The sequence below is a fragment of the Misgurnus anguillicaudatus genome, chromosome 25 (assembly GCF_027580225.2).
Source record: "Misgurnus anguillicaudatus chromosome 25, ASM2758022v2, whole genome shotgun sequence".
NCBI lineage: Eukaryota > Metazoa > Chordata > Actinopteri > Cypriniformes > Cobitidae > Misgurnus > Misgurnus anguillicaudatus.
The window spans coordinates 15,011,760-15,032,525 of record NC_073361.2 but is presented as its reverse complement, the minus strand read 5'-3'; the positions used below and the strand labels follow the sequence as shown (position 1 = coordinate 15,032,525).

At 36.3% G+C, this 20,766-nt stretch overlaps 1 protein-coding gene across 1 annotated transcript; it reads right to left on the bottom strand.

Annotated features, from left to right (window-relative positions):
• Nucleotides 1-102: 102 nt before the first annotated feature.
• ankha (ANKH inorganic pyrophosphate transport regulator a) lies at nucleotides 103-20,474 on the bottom strand. The gene is made up of 12 exons (XM_073864023.1): nucleotides 20,052-20,474; nucleotides 15,197-15,413; nucleotides 14,726-14,840; nucleotides 13,709-13,794; nucleotides 12,243-12,415; nucleotides 10,805-10,939; nucleotides 10,630-10,722; nucleotides 6,651-6,743; nucleotides 5,020-5,149; nucleotides 3,776-3,899; nucleotides 1,529-1,628; nucleotides 103-876 (listed from the first exon to the last, which is right to left on the bottom strand). Exons 1-12 carry the CDS (start codon nucleotides 20,142-20,144, stop codon nucleotides 637-639), a joined length of 1,599 nt encoding a protein of 532 aa, XP_073720124.1. The 5' UTR covers nucleotides 20,145-20,474; the 3' UTR covers nucleotides 103-636.
• Nucleotides 20,475-20,766: the final 292 nt, after the last annotated feature.

The window sequence follows — 20,766 nt, the reverse complement described above, 5'->3', positions numbered from 1 at the left end:
TGGGAACCCTGCTCTAAAGTTGGCCAAGTGAAGTCCTTAGAAACAAGTTTTACTAATGATAAATACAGTTTTTATATATTACAGTAGAAAATATACAATAAATCTTCATGGAACATGATCTTTACTTAATATTTTTTGACATAAAAGAAAAATCGATTTGACCAATACAGGCTATTGCTTAAGACTTGTATTTGTAATACACATAAAAAACGTTGAAGTCACCAGTAGGACTCATAATACACTCCAAGTGTAGCCTATTAATTGTGCGTTTCAAGGTCAGAGGAAAACGGCCAGTATCTCAATGATTTTCAGATAACAGTTCAGTTTTAAATACATCTTGATGCGGTCCTTGCATCAATGACTAAGATATACGAGAACAATGCATACATTTGGCAAAAAAGGACTTTTGTAAAATGTTGTGTAAATATGCCTCAGTGCAAACAGATTGCATAAGTGCAGGAGTGCGTCTGTTGTAGACACATGTGCCGATATTTGTCTAATCTGTTCGTTCACCCCATTCAAGCATCTGTCGACTGACAGTTTCACTGGTATTTGGGAGTGAAGTAGAAACATAACTTTTGATCAGTAGTTATTTGTCAGATCCAATAAAGACATTTGACTGTTTTATTCTTGGATTCATTCATCTTCTCCTCCCATCCTCTCATTCCCATCTTCTTCGGTTTTCTCATTCGGATCTTCATCTGTCTTCTCATTCGCATTTTCTTCCATCCTCTCATTCTCATCTTCATCGATCCTCTTATTTTCGTCTTCTTCTATCATCTCGTTCTCTTCTTCAAGGGCATCCAACCTTGAAGTGATCTCATTCATTGGGGAGGAGTTATCTTCCACAACCTTTTTAGGATCTGGGGTTTTCTTCTACAAAAGTAAGAAATAATACTGTAAAATACTGCAGGTACTTCTTGAACATACCATCACGTGAATATATCTGTGCATTTTAACTTCTGATCGAGCTCAGTGAGAAAACAATACTTCTGACTTTCATAAGTTACACTTGAGGTAATGTTTTTGTGTGCATGTTAAAAATCGGCTCTTATCTATTTAACATGCAACTGTGAGTAGTAAGCTATATGTAGCTTTTTTATCTGGGTCAATAAATGGTGTGAGTTTGGGGTTAAACCATGTTTGTGGCAGACTAAAGGCAAATGGGCGAGATTTCTCTCCTTTAATCTGATGCAGCTAGTTTTATGAATATTTCACACTTACCTTACTGAAAAATCCAGCTAAGACCAGCATAAGCTGGTAGCTGGTTCTAGCTGGTTTAAGGATGCAGTAGCTGGTTTAAGATGGTCCTCACAGCCTTGCAAAGTTGGTCAAGCAGGTGGGTCAGCTGGTCTTCAAGTCTGACCAGCTACAGTAAGTGACCAAAACACAGCTAGACCAGCTTGCCACACTAGCAAAACCGGCTAAAACCAAGCTTGGTGAGCAGCTAAAACCAGCGTATGCTGGTCTTAAGTAGGGTAGTTATACTGTATAACATTTGTTAGTTTACAGCTCAATGGGTACTCACCCGTTTTCTATATACATAACAGGCACCAATTGCAACCATGGTTGACTCTCCAACAAATCCTGCCAGCAATGATCCGACTCCCAGTGCGCCACCATGTACCCTGCACAATGACAAAACCATTAAGAGGCTGTTTCATCTGGTATTAAAATGCGTTCTGGTTGATCAGATCACAAGTGGACGATGTTAAATATGGGTGTAAACAGAGTGTAAAGCGTTTTGAGCTTGTCCACATTCAGAGGTAGTCAAAAACAACCTGATTGCTTTGTGGTGTAGACGCTCATGTGGTCGAATGCAGGCACAAAAGACCGCCTACTCTCTACCTATTGATTTTATGTGTGATGTCCGAGCACAATGTTTGTCCATCAGTCCTGACTTTCAGCACGAATCAACAGTGTTTGACACTGTCTTTAGGCTATCACTGATCAAATAGGGCTGACACAATTATGAAATTTGGCTGCCGGTTAATTGACTAATAAATTGTGACGATTATGGCGATTAATTGCCTGTTTTATTGCTTTGACATTTAAAGGCGGAGTGCACAATGTTTGAAAGCCAATGTTGATATTTGAAATCACCGAAACAAACACGCCCCTACCCCAATAGAATCTGGACCTTCTTTTAAAAGATCCGCCCCACACATACGCAACTCGGCAAGGATGTCGGTTAGTAGACACGCTCCTTACTGCTGATTGGCTATAAGTGTGTTTTGGTAGTCGTCCCGTCTCCTTTTCCAAAGCGTTTTTCAAACATTGTGCACTCCGCCTTTAAATCTCATATATTATTATTTTCCACAAAAATTTTTCTTTCAAAAACTGAAAATTCCGAACGCGCTTTCTTAACTTTTCAATCGTTTAGCCTCACGTCTCAAATTCGTGCGTGCAGTTGTTGTTATAGGCTTGATCGACCTCATGCAGCGCCGCAAGAACCGACAGCCGGATGACGTCAAAGCGCCATCTCGGATCATTCTTGCGGTACTTTGATGTCATCCGGCGGTCGGCCCCCGCAGCGCCACACGAAGTCGAACAAGCCCAACGTGTGTGACGTCGTTGCCGTAAAGCAAGTCGTGATTCTCGCGAGATTTGTCAGGGGCGGTTCTCTCAAGCTTGCATTGGTGGTTTTGCTAGCGGCGTCCTCCCTGAGCTTCAACAGGAGGATGATTCGCCCTACTATGACTTTGTTTACCACTGAAATAACTTTGAAGCTGTTATATTAAGGTAAAATAACTGCATAGTGTGTCTTTAAATAAAATGAACACATAAACAAATTAATAAATAAATGAACATTTAAAGATTACTATCTACACTTATCTGAAACTTTCAAAAGCAGAAATCTTTGCATCTTTAAAAAACTCTTCATTTTGTGCAGGCAGCTTTATTGTTTGATCAGTAGTCCATGAATACACCATTAATGTTGTTTTAATATGATAAAAGCAGTCGCAGATGTTTTTTGTCATGTATACATAATGTTTGCACCAATGAAATGTGGAACACTTTTCGTTTTACTACCAAGATTTGTAAAATCCATTTATTATTAACTTACATTAAACGTTTCTACGACATCACGCGAAATTTTGGCAAAAGTTTTACGTTTTACATCCAGAACATGATGCATGATGGGATACGCTTAGCCTTCAATACCGCTTCACTGCTGTATTCAAGAAAGTGTGGGTTTAGTGTGCGTTAACACGCTCTCAAAAGGCCAATACCGCAAGTGTTGGTATTTGAATGCAGCCATTGTGCAGCATGTTTACTAACTAGTGCACTACAGTTTCTTCTGCTTGTGTTTTAACGACTCACCCATAGACCATCCCATCAAAGTAATGCGTCTCTCGTACGCAAGTGATCCAATTGACCAAAACACATATAAATACCTGGTGTAAACAGAGCCAATATGATCAAAAACTAAAATACTAACACTTAAAAAAATGTTATACTGTATGTTATCATTAACATCATCAAGGAATTTAATTTACATATTCAAACTCAAAACATTTTGATGCAACGTGACAGCTAATAAGTTCACAGATCTGTGAGCAAAGAAAAAAGCACATTGATTATTCTGCAAAAACAAAGTGGCAGATTTTATTCTGCCAAAAAAATATTTTTTCTAATGATAGACCAAGTAAATTAAATACAAATATAAAAAGTGTAACAATTACAATGCTGCAATATGTGTGTTATGTTTGGCATCAGACAAAAAAATGGAAATACAGGTCCCAGACAGGGCGGTCATAATGCGTTTACTAACCCCATGTAAGGCAGCACCAGAAGGCTTCCAATGAGCACAATAATACGCAGCACTGAACTGGGTGCCAACACGAAGGTTTTCTTCAGTGTCATTAACCAACCCGTCAGATGAGCTCGAACCGTCACTGCATAACACACACACACACACACACACACACACACACACACACACACACACACACACACACACACACACACACACAGTAGAGATCACACAGGTGCGATACAGTATGATATGCAAAGAACATATGATATGTGACACTTCTTGTATAATTGAGCATAAAGTCACATGATCCAATTATGCAAATAGGAGCGTCAAAGTTAATTTTTAATCTTTGACATGACCTTACTCAGTCAATATTAAAGAGAACGGTGTTCTTTATGTAGGATGATTTTATGTAGAAAACAGTAAATCACAAAATAACTTTAAAGGAACACGCCCAGATTTTGGGAATTTAGCTTCTTCACCGTATCCCCCAGAGTTAGATAAGTCTATACATACCTTACTCATCTCCGTGCGTGCTGTAACTCTGTCTGACGCAGACCCCGCTAGCTTAGCTTAGCACAAAGACTGGAAGTGAATGGCTCCAGCTAGCACACTGCACCCAATAAATGACAAAATAACGCGAACATTTTCCTATTTATATGTTGTGATTTGTATAGTCACACCGTGTACAAATAACAAGTTCATATAAGACACAGCTATCTTTTTACAGTATACATACTGGGAACTATATTCTCAGAAGACGAAGCACTGCTACTGGGCGAAGTGATTTGCTCACAGCACCCGAGAAGCCCCCTGGTGAGGAGCAGAGAGTTCGGTCAGAGTTGTGCAAATCACTCCACCCAAGTAGCAGTGCTTCGTCTTCTGAGAATATAGTTCTCAGTATGTATACTGTTAAAAGATTGATGTGTCTCATGACCTTGTTATTTGTACACGGTGTGACTATACAAATCACAACACATAAATAGGAAAATGTTCGCGTTATTTTGTCGTTATTTATTGGGAGCAGTATGCTAGCTGGAGCCATTCACTTCCAGTCTTTGTGCTAAGCTAAGCTAGCGGGGGCTGCGTCAGACAGAGTTACAGCACGCACGGAGATGAGTAAGGTATGTATGGACTTATCTAACTCTGGGGGATACGGTGAATAAGCTAAATTCCCAAAATCTGGGTGTTTTCCTTTAAACTGGGTTTTCACAGACAGGGTCAATTTTTTTTATCAAATAATAGAAAGCTAGGAGTACCTGGGAAAGGAAAAAAGCAAAATATTCTCAGTGGAACGATGCAAAGTTTAGCAAATTCCAAGTCCACCCCGATGACATTAACCAGGATGAGCTCCGAAACATGAGGGGTCCAGAATATAATGAAACAAAGCTGTAAACAAAATGCCAACAAAACATGTTATCTGCGTGTCAAAACACTTTATTATCCAAAACACAAATGTGCACGTCACATGCATTATGTATAGCGCATATTTTTCCCACTCTTTAATAATGCTGTCTGTGATTTTGGATGTACTTGTTTGACTGTGCCTTTGTTAAAAGAGATTCCAGCAAGTCTAGATTGTGCAACTGACCAAGTCTGCTTGACGCCCTGCCCACGGGCATTCCCTACTTCTGGCACAAATATTGAATCGGCAGAGACCTAATGTACTTGTTACTATACAAGATGCCTCACATTTGTTATCCTTCACTTTTTTAATCCCATTCCTGCCCATATGCAGTACAGTACATCCTATTACAGTAGTAAGTGACACGGACGTCAATCTGAAGTATTTTGTTCTTATGCCTTTCTTTGCAAAAAACAAAACATGAACAGGCTGTGCTGGGTGTGTAGATGGTTTGGGCATGTTTTTCATCAAAGCGTGTAATAGACCACGACGTAAATGCACACCCAACCCAGGTTATTTGGCAAACTAGTACATTCATGGGTTTTACAGGATTTAAATCAAAGAGCGTTTCTGTAGTCATGTAATGAGATCTTTTATAGAAAAGAACTATCAGGATTAAAGTCATAAAAACATTTTTGTGGCCAAACTATATGAACTGTTGGAATTTGTTTGTTGGATAGTTTATTTGGAGAAATGATAGTCGCTGCCAGATTACTTTGTTTTTCCTTTATCTTTACTATCATTAACAAGAAACATTTTCAGGATGTTTTTCGAGCCATCTTCACTGGGTGTGAAATATCTGCCAACATGTCCTTTTCATTGCTATTCAATTCAATCCAACTGATAATTACGAAACAAGCATTTACAAGTTATGCCATTAAAAAAACAAAAAACAAACTGCAGGGTTTGGCTGGACATGTCTGAAGACAAGTTTTTAAATGTTTGTTTCTTTACAACATAGATACACTTCTCTACACATTCCAAAATGTCATCCCAACTTTTTTTGTCAGTAAACAATATGTGTGCAACATCTGTGAACTGTCAAACTTAATGATATTACGCAGCAGCCGAAAATAGTCCCCTAAGGGTCTGCGTAATATCATTGCACCTGCTGCAGCCATGTTACGGCAGCAAAGTCCTTGATTATTACGCCAGAATGAGAGTATAGTTCCTCGCCATTTCTGTCTAGATCACAACTTTTAATTTTTTATCGGTCTTAGTACACGATGTAAAAACAGAAGAGTCAAGTTTAAACAGGAAAAATATTGAATAGCGTGATGCCAATGGTCCAATCAGATTCAACTAATTATGCTAAGCCACGCCAAAAGTGTTAGCGCCAGACCCGAAGACCAGCTGAACGGACTCCAAAATGGCAAAAATCAAACGTTTAACTCTAGGGGAGCTGGAAAATTAGCATATTTTAGAAAAAAAGTGGAGTGTCCCTTTAAAATCACCTAACCTTTTAAAGAGTTTGCCCAATCTTACCAATAAGGAGAGGAGAATGCAGCCGAGGGTGAATCTGTTGATGTGGGATTTGGTGACCTGTTGACCAGCAGCTAACTTGTTGTTAGGGCTATTCTGTTAAAAAAAATACAGATTTATTATTATCTAGCAACCTACAAAACAAACAAACAAACAAACAAACAAACACAGACATAGCTAATCTATCTTTTTTTACATAGCTAATCTATCCTGCTTGTGTGGAAAAACCCGTTTGAATACAAAATATAGACAAAAGGGAAAGCAATGCTGTGTTTCAAAGTATGCGAACCTACAACATGACACCAAACTGTACAACAATGTGGCACTAACCACAAAAACCAAGCCTGCCAGATGAACACCGATTACAAACTACTGTAAATACAGCACTTTAAGGTACAAGCAGGTTCTGTTTAACCTAAATCCTTCACTCAAATGGTTTTCAACACAGCCACACAATTAGGACCTAAGGCTTTTACAGCCACAGAGAGTTTACACTGGTTATGTTTTTAAAGAGATAAATTAACAAAAAAAATGAAAATTCTGCCATTATCTATAAACGTCGACTCTAAACCTACACACGTTTCTTTATCCTGCTGAACACAAAACAAGATATGTTGATAAATAATGGTAAGCGCTACGTGTGGAACGGTACGTGTATTTGTCCAATTTTGTATATGGATGTCATGGTTTGGTACAAAACAAATACACAGTAGTATTTAAATCATATGTAATCAAATTTTTATATTAACTATTAAATTTTTCAGACTTTGAAAGTGTCTATTCAATCTTTTGCATAGATCCCTGTACAGATTAATTTGAAGAGTTTGGTTCCAAAACTCGCTAAATGCCTTTTTTATGCGTTACTGACATAATCAGTATTGTATCAGGTCAGTATTAAAAAGTAAATTCTTAATGTTACGCTAAATCGAATATCCGCAGTGTTATTCTGTCATCTTTTCTCCCTTTTTTCCAAAAACACAATAAACGCCACTCCAACTTTTCTGAAGAATGCAATAAATCTGCTCAACAAATCACAGTGCACCATTCCACGCATTGTAAACAACAATGGCAGCGCGTTGAATACACACTGAATCCTAGTTTTCCTCATCTACTTTGTACTTCGTGATCAACAAACAAACAAACAAAAAATAAAACTTCTGATGGCATTGATAAACCTGTGATGGTTTTCTGTGATGGGAAAGAAACTTAATCCATCAAAATCTAATAATTTACACCAGAGGCACTTGGAAGATGGAAAAATGCCGGCTGTTGCTTGTTCTTACCCGACAGCATCAAGCTTCTGTCATGCTATCACATTGACCCCAGGGGATCTTATTTTACCCTAAGTCAAAGAAAATCGAGCAGGACCAAAACATTTTACAGCTGATTGCTGTCAAAAAAGTTCAGCGACAACGTCCCAAGAATAACAGCAGCAATGACAGTGTTCCTAATATGACAAAGTAAGTGTTTTGATTGTGGACTATTGACACGACATTTCCACCAGATGTAGCAATCAAGCCAAATATTGAATGCATACAAAGAAATCAGAACATTTAAGTATACAACTTGAGTCATAATAAATAAAGTAAAATGACACAGGGATTAAGTATTGAACACATGAAGAGAACAAGGTGCAAAATGGCATAGAAAGCCAGGAGATCACCTGAAATCTGTAAGTATTGAGAGAGAAACCCTGCCCTCTATCAGTACTAATTGATATCAGCTGCTTTAGTCCTAATTGATGGCCTATAAAGGCTTCTCATTACCCAGGAGGCACACAGGAAAGACTTCTATAAAAGCAAATAACTCTCTCAAAATCTTCGTAATCTTAACGTTGAATGGGGGAATGGTTATAGGCGCATTTCAAGAATGCTGAATGTTTTTGTGAGCACTGTGGGGGCCATTATCCAGAAATGTAAAGAGAATCACTTCAGCATAAACTCCACGTAAGATCCGTGTCCGAGGAGTCCAAAGAATAATCAGGAGAGTTCTCCAAGAGCCAAGAACCACTCATGCAGAACTTTAGGAAGACCTTGTATCAGCAGGTACTGTTGTTTCAAAGAAAACTATAAGCAATGCACTGAACCGCCATGGCATCCATGCACGCTCACCACCACGCAAGACTCCATTGCTGAACAAAAAGCTTTTTGAGGCTCAGTTAAAGTTTGCTAAAGAGCATTTGGAGAAACCTGTGGATTATTGGGAAAATATAGTATGTAGTATGGTCAGATAAAAGCAAAATTAAACTTTTTGGCAGTCATTCTACACAACATGTTTGGAGAAGAAATGGAACTGCCCACCACCCCAAGAACACTATACCAACAGTTAAGTTTGGGGGTGGAAGCATCATGGTTTGCGGCTGCTCCATACAAGAGGCGTCTAGAAGCTGTAATCTACTACTAATTATGACTCAACTTGTATACTTAAATGTTTGGATTTCTTTGTATGAATTCCACCAGATGTAGTCATCAAGCCAAATATTGGAATTTTGTCTCAATAGCCCACTTAGAGATCCTCTTACTGATAAAAATGCTGATATGTCAAATACTTTTTTCATGGATTTATTGGATTTTGTGGAAAAAATCAGTTTTTATAATAAATATTTGAAAATCAAATTATGGATCTTAATTTTTAATGTTATTATAACCTGAAGATGCTATGTAAAAGTTTGTAACAGAAAATAGTTGTTTTCATCTTGTTACTTTCTTGGTATAGAAAACACGTTTTTACCCAAATTAGCCAAAATGGATTTATTGCGTTTTGAAACCAAACTCTTCATTTGTTTTTTATCAGCCTATGCAAAAGTGAAGGAGGCTGTACACTAATGTAGGCTGTATACTGTATCTCATAGACAGACTCAAGGGAACAAACTAATTTGGACTAGTTTTCTCAAAATAAATGAAACCATCCATAGAGTTTGTTATTTGTTGCTTTTTCCGAATCGTGACCTCTGAACTGAGGTATACCGAACCGCGACTTCTATGGTAAAAAAAAAAATCAACTGTGTGCTTACCATCATTTAAAATGACATGAGGGTGAGAAACGATTACAGAAATTGCATTTTTGCGTGAACTATCCCTTTAAGTGAGACAAAAAACAGTATCAGGTATTTAGGAAACATTTCCAAAGCCACTGGCACTTAGTTTAATGTTTCCCTGAGTCAGATTTTTGACTTATGTAATACAGGCATGGAGAAAGGCATATTACGAGGAAAACAGTGCAATCACACTTGTTAATAAGGCTGGGTGGTATATCGCGTAATATATCTGTATTTATTCCAAAGTGGGATGTGCGATGAGACAATACCGTCTATATCGGTATAGTCAGATATGATCCTCATTCTTTGCAACAGAAGCTCTGCCAAAAATATAGAGCAAGGTCAGATGTAAGCTTGCAGCTGTATATTTCAAACAAGTAGAAAAACCCTTAATTTTCATAATACACGTTACATAAGGCTTTGAACATTTAATACAAAACACCAGGATACTTCCTAATCGCAATAGTAATAGTAGTTATTCCTAAAATTACCATTTTAGCCGATTTAGCTAAATATCACCCAACTCTACTTGCTATTGGTCTTGACCTATTGTAAGAATAAGACAAACCAAAAAGTGTTGCTGTGTTTAAATTCATACCACAAATCTTAATATAAAAATCAGAAACACAACAAAAGACAGTGAAATAACAAGTTAGGTTCTGGAGAAAGTATGTGGTGCTTGCCTGTGCATAATTCGCTGTGGCATTGTTAGGACGTCCACGATGCTTGCCAAGCCACTGCTATGCAATTGCTAACATGTTCTAAATGGTTGTTTAGCTCCTCGACAGGTTGCACGATTTGAAGTATCATTCATGCCCGTAGCATCAAAACAACAGGTTTTGCTGCCTTACAATAAAAAAACCCTTAGATAAACGGATAAGTAACAGAATATGTTGTGATCTCGCCCATGTTTGAATAGCCTCAGAAAAACACATCACAACCTACCTTATCAAAAGCTGGATATACGGCTCGTAGCTCCGTCAGCCAGCCGTAGGGCATGTGACCCACAGGATACGTGGCTGTGAGGACAGCTACCGCCTAGCAACACATATTCACACACAATTCAAAAAGAACAAGGTGTTTTGTGTTATTATCGACAGCGACACCCATGTCTACTCACTTCAGTCGATGCAGCGCTGCCTTTAAGGTCCCGAGAGACAAACAGATTGACGATGGGTCTGCTGATGCGTTGAGTGGCTAAAATGAGAGCAAGCGGCCACCAAAAACCTAGCATCTTTTTTACTGTGGCATCACCCTGGAAATGACAAGCAAACATGCATGCCATCAACGACCTGAAAAAGCTGATCCATCATTCGATATGCTTAAAGGGATACTTCAACCAAATATCTAAATTATCCCATGATTTACTCCGCCTCAAGCAATCCGAGATACACATGTCCTTCATCTTTCAAATTCAGACAAACACATTTGGAGTTATTTAAGTAAATGCTTTTTCAAGCTTTATAATGGTAGAAAACATGAATCAGGGAACAACTTCCGACCCCAAAGCCCAAAAAGTGCATTCATCCTTCACCGAAGCAATCCACATGGCTCCAAGGGGTTAAAGGAAAACACCACTGTTTTTCAACATTTCACTATGTTCTTACCTCAACTTAAATGAATTAATACATACCTATCTTTATTCAATGTGTGCATTTAATCTTTGTACAGTGCTTCTTGAATGTGTTAGCATGTAGCCTAGCCCCATTCATTCCTATGGCTCCAAACAAAAGTTTTATTTTGTGCCACCATACTTACTTGTGTATCTACTCATGTAATAGACTTTAAATAGAGAAAACATGGAAGTGTTTGGTGGCTTCTAAATTCATCCCTGTTTGGATCCTAAGGAATGAATGGGGCTAGGCTAAATGTTAACATATTCACAAGGCGCTGTACAAAGATTAAGTGCACTCATTGAAAAAAGATAGGTGTTTATTCATTTGTCTAAGTTAAGGTAAGAACATAGTAAAATATTGAAAAACGGTGGTGTTTTCCTTTAATAAACATTGCGCAGTGACTCTTGTGAATTGTGTGAGTCCAAGATGGCGTCGTTACCGGAAGCTAGTTATTGTAGTTAATAATATGGATATTTTTCTTACAAAAATCGCATCAATTATCCACAAAAGACCTTTATTAACCCTTTGGAGCCATGTGGATTACTTCTGTGAATGATGAATGCATTTTTGGGGTTTAAAGTTAGAAGATGTTTGCTGTTTCCTCTTTTTTTCCCCATTATAAAACTTGGAAGAGCAAGGACATTTACTAAAATAACTCCAAATGTCTTAGTCTGATGGACACGTGTATCTCGGATTTCTTGAGAGTGAGTATATCATGGGGTAATTTTGATATTTTTATTAGAATAATCCCTTTAAACAAACCCTGCTTTAAAAATCTAGTGGTAGATACTGTATTTGTTTCTTCCAGGTCTAAGCTGGAGTAACAAGCAAAGCTCCACTACTGTACAAGCCAAAAACCAGCTTGCCCTGTTTTTATCCTGAAGGGAAGTCATATAAAACCTGCATGATAGATAGTTGAATATAGCTGCATGATAAATTTACCCCATGTTCGATGCTGTTTGATTTAGGGATGTTGTCGTGGACTTTACAGTAGTAGCCCAGTCCTACGATAGTGAAGCGCATCAGGGCTCCCATATACAGTGAGAGAATGGGAATAAGAAGAGGCTCGATACACTGCAAATTGCTCTGGAGAAGGATTGCCACAAATATTATCTACAGATGAAGAGAAAAAATAAATGTTGGTTAAAATATGTTAAAAGGCTATGAAAATGTGTAAATTAATCTTAAAATGAAAGGAATTAATTGCAAAATGAACACATACTTTTTGCAGAGATGAAATGCAGTGCATGCATTTGAATTTACTGTTTATAGCTATAATGTAGCAATATACGTGTCACCCTGGACCACAAAACCAATCATTAGGGTACATTTTTTAAACTGAGAATTATACTTTAATGGAAAGCTTATTTATTCAGCTGTCAGATAATGTATGGTTTGTTATGATAGGACAATATTTGGCCGATAAAAAACTATTTGAAAATCTGGAATCCGAGGGTGCAAAAAAATTTGAGAAAATTGTGTTTAAAGGGATATTTCACCTTAAAATGAAAATTCTGCCATTATTAACTCATCCTCGTGTTGTTCTAAACCTGTATGATTTTTTTCTGATGAACACAAAAGAAGATATTTTGAGAAATGATGGTAAACACACAGCAGTATGTGACCATTGACTTCCATAGTAGGAAAAAAATATTTTGGAAGTATTGTGATGAATGATAAAGAAAATGTTTTGATAAATAATGGTAAGCACACAGTTTATGTAACACAGTCTCACCCCATGTCGTCAATATTTGACGACACTTGACCATTCGTCAATATGTGACGCGGAGGGTATACCTTTCGCGTCATTTTTTGACGAACTGGGGACTTCAATACTATTACGTCCGTTGCATTCTCTTCTCCTATTTTCTTACCATTTTCGCGTACCATTTTGGAAGTCAATGGTCACTTACTGCTGTGTGTTTACCATAATTTCTCAAAATATTTGCTTTTTATTCATCAGAAAAAAGAAATTCATACAGGTTTAGAACAACATGAGGATGAGTAAATGATGACAGAATTTTCATTTTAAGGTGAACTATCCCTTTAAAGTTGTCCAATTTAAGTCTTTAGCAACACATTACTAATGATAAATACATTTGTGATATATAGGTAATTTACTAAATATCTTATAGTAGTATAATTGGTATAAAAATAAATAATTTTGACCCATACAATGTATTGTTGGCTATTGCTACAATATACCCATGTGACTTTGTGGTCCAGGGTCACATATATATTTATATATGACTTCATATTGTTTTTATACTAGCTGTGTAAATTCAACTCTATACTAAATGTAACATTTACATTATTTTACCTTAGGAAGTACCACATTAATACCACGGTATATCTCAGAGTACCATGACATTACCAATAGATACAAGAAATCATTGGTATTGTTATCTGTACAACAACATCAGAAATAGACGCAGAGCCCACCAGCAGGCTGTGCTTGTGCTTTAAAAGGATGCCAGCATGAATCCACGCCATTAAATCAAATAAAAACAAGCCAGATTTAAAAGATTGAACAAACAAACCAAAAGAATCAGCTAAATCTAATACACTCTCAGAAAAAAGGGTACAGAAACTGGCACGCTAGCTTTTGAAAAGTTAAGTACCTTTTAGGGATGCATAATGATTAATCGCGATTAATCTATAGTAGAATAAAAGTTTTTGTTTACATCATATATGTGTGTGTAAACTGTGTATATTTTAAGAAAAAATATGTATTTATATATTAAGTATTTATATCTAATATAAATTATACATAAATATACAAATGTATATACACATGTTAACATTTCTTAAAAATATACATGCATTGTGCATTTATCTATACAAAGTTATTATACACAGTTCACACACATATATTATGTAAACAAAAACATTTATTCTGCTATAGATTAATCCAGATTAATTGTTATGCATCCATAGTACATTTGTAGATGCAGATATGTATACATTTTGTACCAATATGTACCTTTGAGGTACTAATATGCTCCCTTTAGGTACAAAGGTGAGGTTTCTGAAATACACGCTTTTTACCTTTATTTCTGATTGTGTAAAAAGCTGTTTGTACCATAATGTTAAATTTGAATCAAAACCTTTCATTTTCAGTGATGAACCAGTGGTAACATAACATAATATGCCATTTCATCCCTTCATCTTCTGGTTATTCAACAGACATTTACACAAGGTCATGTGGCACACCCTTTGAATTCCTAGTGTTACATATGCAATTCAAAAAGAAAGTATACTCCGTAGTATGCAGCAGTATGTTAGCATTCCATTCTGAATCTCTTTTAGTAAACACTGCATTGTGGTGTCCACAACCTGTAATGAACTAAATTTCAGGTCAGAGATTTTTAAGACTTGAACCTCTCACCTGATGTGCAGGTTATTAGAGGTTCACACTTACCATTGCATCTAATATTGGAAATACTGCCAGGTACAAGAAGGCCCTTCTCGTCTTGCTTCCGACTGATTCATCCACATGATGGAGTTTATTTATAATGTAATAGCCCAGATCTGTGTAAGCTGAGGGAAAAGATTTTATTTAATTTTACTGCTTTGTGTTTGAATGTCTGAAAGATTATGTGATACCAGACAAACAATTTCATATTTTACGAGTATTATCCACATGACATCCTACACATACGATTTTGGTTTCATTTCTTGAAAAAGCAGCAGAATGCAGTGCGAGACATTCTTGAGTTGATATGAAGTCATAAAAATTCAAAAAATGCACAATTTAACAGAATCTAAATACGACTTCCATGCAGCAGTGCAATTGAAAATCAAGTTTGTCTTCAGACTGATACTTTAAGAATGAACGCTCACTGTTTAAGGGATAAATTCTGAATCATTAAAGTGTTTTTGAAAAACAGACACACCTATGAGAACGTGAAGGATAATAGCAATGACTCCAGCCACGACCATGCACATGATGGCCTTCATTCGCTCCTTCCTGCTGCTGACGAACACGAGTCCCACGTTTTTAAAGTCGCTCATGGGTCCCGTGAAGAACTTCATAAGCGAATATGCCAGACCATAACTGGCCAACATCTCCACTTTGTCCTCTTTCACAGTTGCTATACCTCTGTTCAAGGCCTGTAAAACATAAATAGAGGTTTAATATATGTAATTGATATGATAATCTTATATAAACTCAGACACTTAATAATAAGATTTACATTTTTCGAGCAAAACCCGAGTGTTACAGTGGGTTACTAGAGCAAATAAAAAAATGCTGTGATGATCCCAAAACCTAGATTTATTTTTCTGTCACTAAAGATAAAAAGTGAAAAACTTTTTCTTCATCAAGTTGCAGAATTTGAGGTTTCATTCCTAGCACAAAGAGTGAAGCATGTGCAACAGTAGGAGAGAGCGGGGGCGAAAGTACAATTTTTTAGAAAAACTTGTTATATAGACAGAGAAATATTTTTGCTGTGGTCCATAACTCAGAAGTGTGGTCTATCAATACCAGGTGGAATTTTTTAAAAATGTAAAACGACTTCAGTATAATTTCACTTTAAACATAAGTAGTGCATTGTTACAACAAAACAAGATAGATTTTTGTGTTACACTTGTTTTTATTAAATATACATGACTATGACCTCATTAATATGTAACTGCAAACATATTTTGCAAATTTTTATCTTTGTAAAAAATTATGAAATTACATTTAATTTTAAATTTCAGTTTTATTAAATGTTTCAAAAGCAACCAACAGAACAAACTTTTTTTTCAATACAAACTTTAAGTGTTGAGAATAAAAAAATTTTTAACAGTTTGAAAACTATGAAAATGAAACATATCAATTTTCAACATATACGACAGTATTAGCAGCGGGACAAACTAACAAGTTTTACATTTGTCCCGACAGGATCTCCTCACATTCAAATCCGATTTACTTTTATTTTGCAAACTCTGAGAAGTCAAACTTCAGGATGTGTTAGGTCACTAAATAACCTGTAGATTCATCAGTATTTTAACACATGAAATGAAAAACACAACGCGTTATAAGAAAAAAAGACTGCTTGACCTTTCTGGATCTACACCCGGAAAACGGTGAATAAATAATGCGATATTTGTCAGGTATGTCAAGGGTTTGTGGTAAAGATGCTGTCATAGTTTGGGATGCAAATGTTATCAGGACTCGGAGAAAATCGCTTTGTTACTTTTGTCTCGCGTTACTTTTGCCCCGGTTCTCCCCTATTAGTAATGCTTTAAATATACTATTAGTAAATGCAATGTGACTCAAACATCTTTCAATGGAATGGAAAAACAGATAAAATGTCTATAAACAGCCATTTTTATAAACAAAATTTGCCTACCTGTAAAAACATTTGAAACACACAGTTAAAAATGCTACCGTAGTTAAAATTGTGTGAAATTTTTACAATCCTTTAACAAATATCAGTGCCGGCCTGAGCCTCTTAGGGGCCCTAAGCAAAATTTGTTTGGGGCCCCCATCCCACCAATTTATTTATAAAAAAATAAAGAACAAAGTTGCACATGAAGTAAGGTCTAAAATTAGCATTAGGTACAGAAATCAAATCGAATGAATAATAACACTGTATTGTATGAATTAAATATAATAATTTTTTAGAGCTACAGAAGATTTTCTCTTTGTCTTGTTTAATTAACATTAATGACACAGACTTAAGGAGGTTAATTGAGGTTACTGTCTCTTTAAGAGAAACATGGACCTGGTTTCTGCCTAATCCATACGTAAACCTAAGACATAAACAAATGTTTTATTGTAAAAAGAGTACTGTGGAGATCATTTTGTTTGTATGTGCCCTATCAAGAAGAGAAAGATGTTATGTTCACTTGCTTTTTTTGCTTTGCTGAAACGCGTCTCCACGTGTGCACTACTAAGTGCACTTAAACGTGCGTGCACACACAGAAGGAGGACGAATTACAAACGGCATAGCATAAAAATATTACGTTGTTTTTCAGTGCTCTATTCCTCAAATGTATGTTAATGGACTACAGTATGACACACAGTAGCGTAACTATCTCGAAAGTTTAAACATTAAGTGTTCTGATCTCTGAAGGGCATAGTGAGGATCACGTCTGACTGGAGCTAGACCGGACACATTCAACCGCATGTGCGTCCAGAAACCTGCTCACTTTAGCGCCTTTTTGCAGGTTAAATTGTTTAAATCACTTTCGGCACCAGATGGATACATCCTTTTTTGTGACATGGCTTATCATTTATTACAGTGACCCGCACCTGCGCAAATTGTCAATTCACGCGAGGTGTCTATATTGTGCATGACTCAAACGTTAGCACTACAGACACACACCAGTTGTCTGCAAATCAGAATTTTCTTGTCTTGAATTATTCATTTGTATTCATTCATTCATTTATATTACTTGTATAAGTTATTTAATTGTAAAAAAAAACGATTGGGGGCCACTGGTGGCCACGGGGCCCTAAGCAGCCGCTTAGTTCGCTTATGCCTCGGGCCAGCCCTGACAAATATCACAGTTGTTATAAGCTTTGTAGCATTTATTATTCTATCAATTTCTATTTTCACATAATCTATATAATTAACAACACAAACCTTCACAGACACAATTATTACAATAAAACAGATACAGTAGTACAACAACAAAACAAAAGTGCAGCCCAGGATACGTAGAACCAATTTTTATTTTTAACTACTGGTGGAGAGGTCAGAGACAATAAAGACTATAAAACTGATCCTATAAATAAACTCATAGGGTTACACAACACGAATCCTAAATACTGTCCTCTCATTCATACAGTACAGTATGTACACAGACTGTTTAGTCACTGTACCCTTGGCAAAAGTTAAGGTGCATCCTATTTCACATGTGTTTCCTATTTCATCGGAAGAGTAACTGTTCCCAGCAGACATATGACCGACCTTCAATGCTGAAATTTGGTTTGTTTGTTCAATGTTGATACAACTTTAAAACAAAAGTTAATGCTCAACAGGTGCAAAAGGTTAATAAAAATGCTTAAAAATCAATGTTGAAATTTGGTTAAAATAATGTCAGTTGTCCCTGACGTTGTTTCAATGTTGAAATGCCTGCTGAGTTGTAATCTGTCATATGGGTGATTCTCACGAAACAATTGAAACACCACGGCACTAATGATTTTAGCTTTAAAATGTGTAATATAGGAACATTAAAAAGCATCAGAATTAACAAAATACTGTGTTCTACCTTGCACAATGTGTGATTTCAACATAAGAATTTATAATTGGAAATTTTATCTCATTTTCTGCTGAAATTCTCATTACCGCAATGTCTCCGGCTGTGTTTGAACATGCGTTATGTTGTAATTTAATCAAATTAACACAAAAATATTAAGAAAAAAAAAATAAATGGATGTTTTGCTAGACTACTTTAGATGACAGAAAAAATATTTACTGAATATTCATGTAATAATAATGAAGAAAAATTAGGAAAATGATGTGTCCATGCCTGATGTTCTCATCCTCCGCAACACTTTTTGAGAACAGTTTAAGCACACATACAGAATTTTCATAAAGTTTGATTTTGAGTGACCAAGCACATGGACCAGTTACTTCAAGATGGCTACCAGGTAAGATCATTTTTTTTACAGTTAATTTGAAATATTGTCTTGTCAGAATGCTTACACGACATTTTGATTATCATTACCGCAACAGATGCTTATTAAATGTTAATTTAATTAATAGAAGCATCATACTTTGATTTTAAATGCATGTGCAGACTCTCCAAATTATGTTCTTTCAGGTTTGTCATGTCATTTTGAAAATATGTCAGTGTTGATGTTTTCTGACTGTTGCGGTAATGAGATTTTTTAGGACTCATTTTTTAAATTATGTTACAAAAAGTGTTAAATGATAAGTAAAAGTTTTTAAATTAATGTTCCCATTTACTCCAGACTTTGTTTTTCAATGTCTGGTGGGAAAAAAAGTAAATTTAAGCAATTTTTACATTTTCATGCTTGACATTTTTAAAACCAAGTTTTCGTGAGAATCACCCATATAGATAAACTGCAATTTGAAATTTCCTGACTTTAATAGCCAGATCTAGTAGTCTGTAATTCACCTGCCTTTTTTTTTTAGAAAGGAGTGGCAGTCTTGGTAACATGTTATGTAATTAATATACAGTACTCATAAAGTCTCCTAATAATTGTTTTTTAATCCTATTAAAACCCTGTATTTTTTAATTATTGTTCATCTACGAAGAGAGTCCAGATACAAAAAATTAATTTTATCAAACACTGCTAAAGATAAAAGCATCTGAAAAACGAAGGTAAACACACCTCTTAGTGAATTTCTTTTACCTAAAGTGACTTTGTATACACTTCCTAAAAGTCAATGATAGTCTTTCCTTAAGGGTAGCTACAATGTGGGGTTCAGATCAAAATCATTTGATAACTAACACAACTACACAACTTCTAATAGTCTCTTTGACAAACACCACTATGAACCATCAGCTGTTACCATTAAAATCATTACAACATCCCTTTGTGTTGTGTTTGGATTTTATTCCAGTGGTTTTTAATGGTGTTCTACTGGAACAGAAAACATCCCACCAATTCCAACACATTACCACAAAACCAATAGAGTTTCCATTATAACCATTAAACCCATTAGAATTTCTATAGGCTAATGTTTTTTTATATCAGACGGTAATAACACAACAAGCCACCCATCTCTCCATCAACCATGAAGTTCAAGTAAAATGTTGTTGCATGCATATTTTCCATTATCTTACCTGTTCTCCAAAGTCGATGGCTATATTAGTGATGGCCAGTGGCAGCAGAAACCGAATAAGCGGCCAGTACGCGGTCCGTGTTAGACAGTTCATTATAAGCTAAATAATTTATTTTAAAAGAATACGATGGATGTTAACGATGATTAGCACCAGTCTCATTAGTGCTGCCTTCAGCTGTTTGAAGTTAAACTGGAAAGACTGCTGTCATTGTCATCTGTACCGTCATTCCCAGCGTGTCCGTGCAGAAGGTCACCCACACTGTCATATCATTCACAAGTCAATGATTAAAGAGACGCATGCCCAAGTACCACATTTTAATATTAGTATTTATATTAATACTGTACCACGACAGTCATGTGCTTAATGACTGTCGGCGGCTAGCGTCTCTGTTTATTTATTCCCGTGCAGACACACGTGGCGCGTCATAACACAAGAGGTGTGTTCGACTTCATACCGCGCTGCGCCGGCCGATCAAAGTACCGCGAGAGCGTTTTCGAATGTGGAGCTTTTGAATCGCTCTCGCGATATACTAACGTCATAAGCCGATTGATCTGCGCAGCGTACGGTCGAACGCAACTAAATTCTACCAGTTGTTTATTTTACACGGTGTTTAAATAATACAAAATGTTAAAAATACATACATTTTTTTTGCTATTGTGTATTACTGCGTATGCTTAAACAATACAGTCAAAGAATGACACGACAAAAAAATGAA

Excerpts from the sequence above, each read along its gene's own strand:
- ankha (XM_073864023.1), bottom strand. The coding sequence starts at position 20,144 with ATGAACTGTCTAACACGGACCGCGTACTGGCCGCTTATTCGGTTTCTG. Across the intron at positions 13,795-14,725 it reads GTATTTCCAATATTAGATGC|AATGGCGTGGATTCATGCTG; the intron begins AATGGTAAGTGT and ends TTTATTTGATTT. Across the intron at positions 877-1,528 it reads GTTATGTATATAGAAAACGG|AAGAAAACCCCAGATCCTAA; the intron begins GTGAGTACCCAT and ends TTACTTTTGTAG.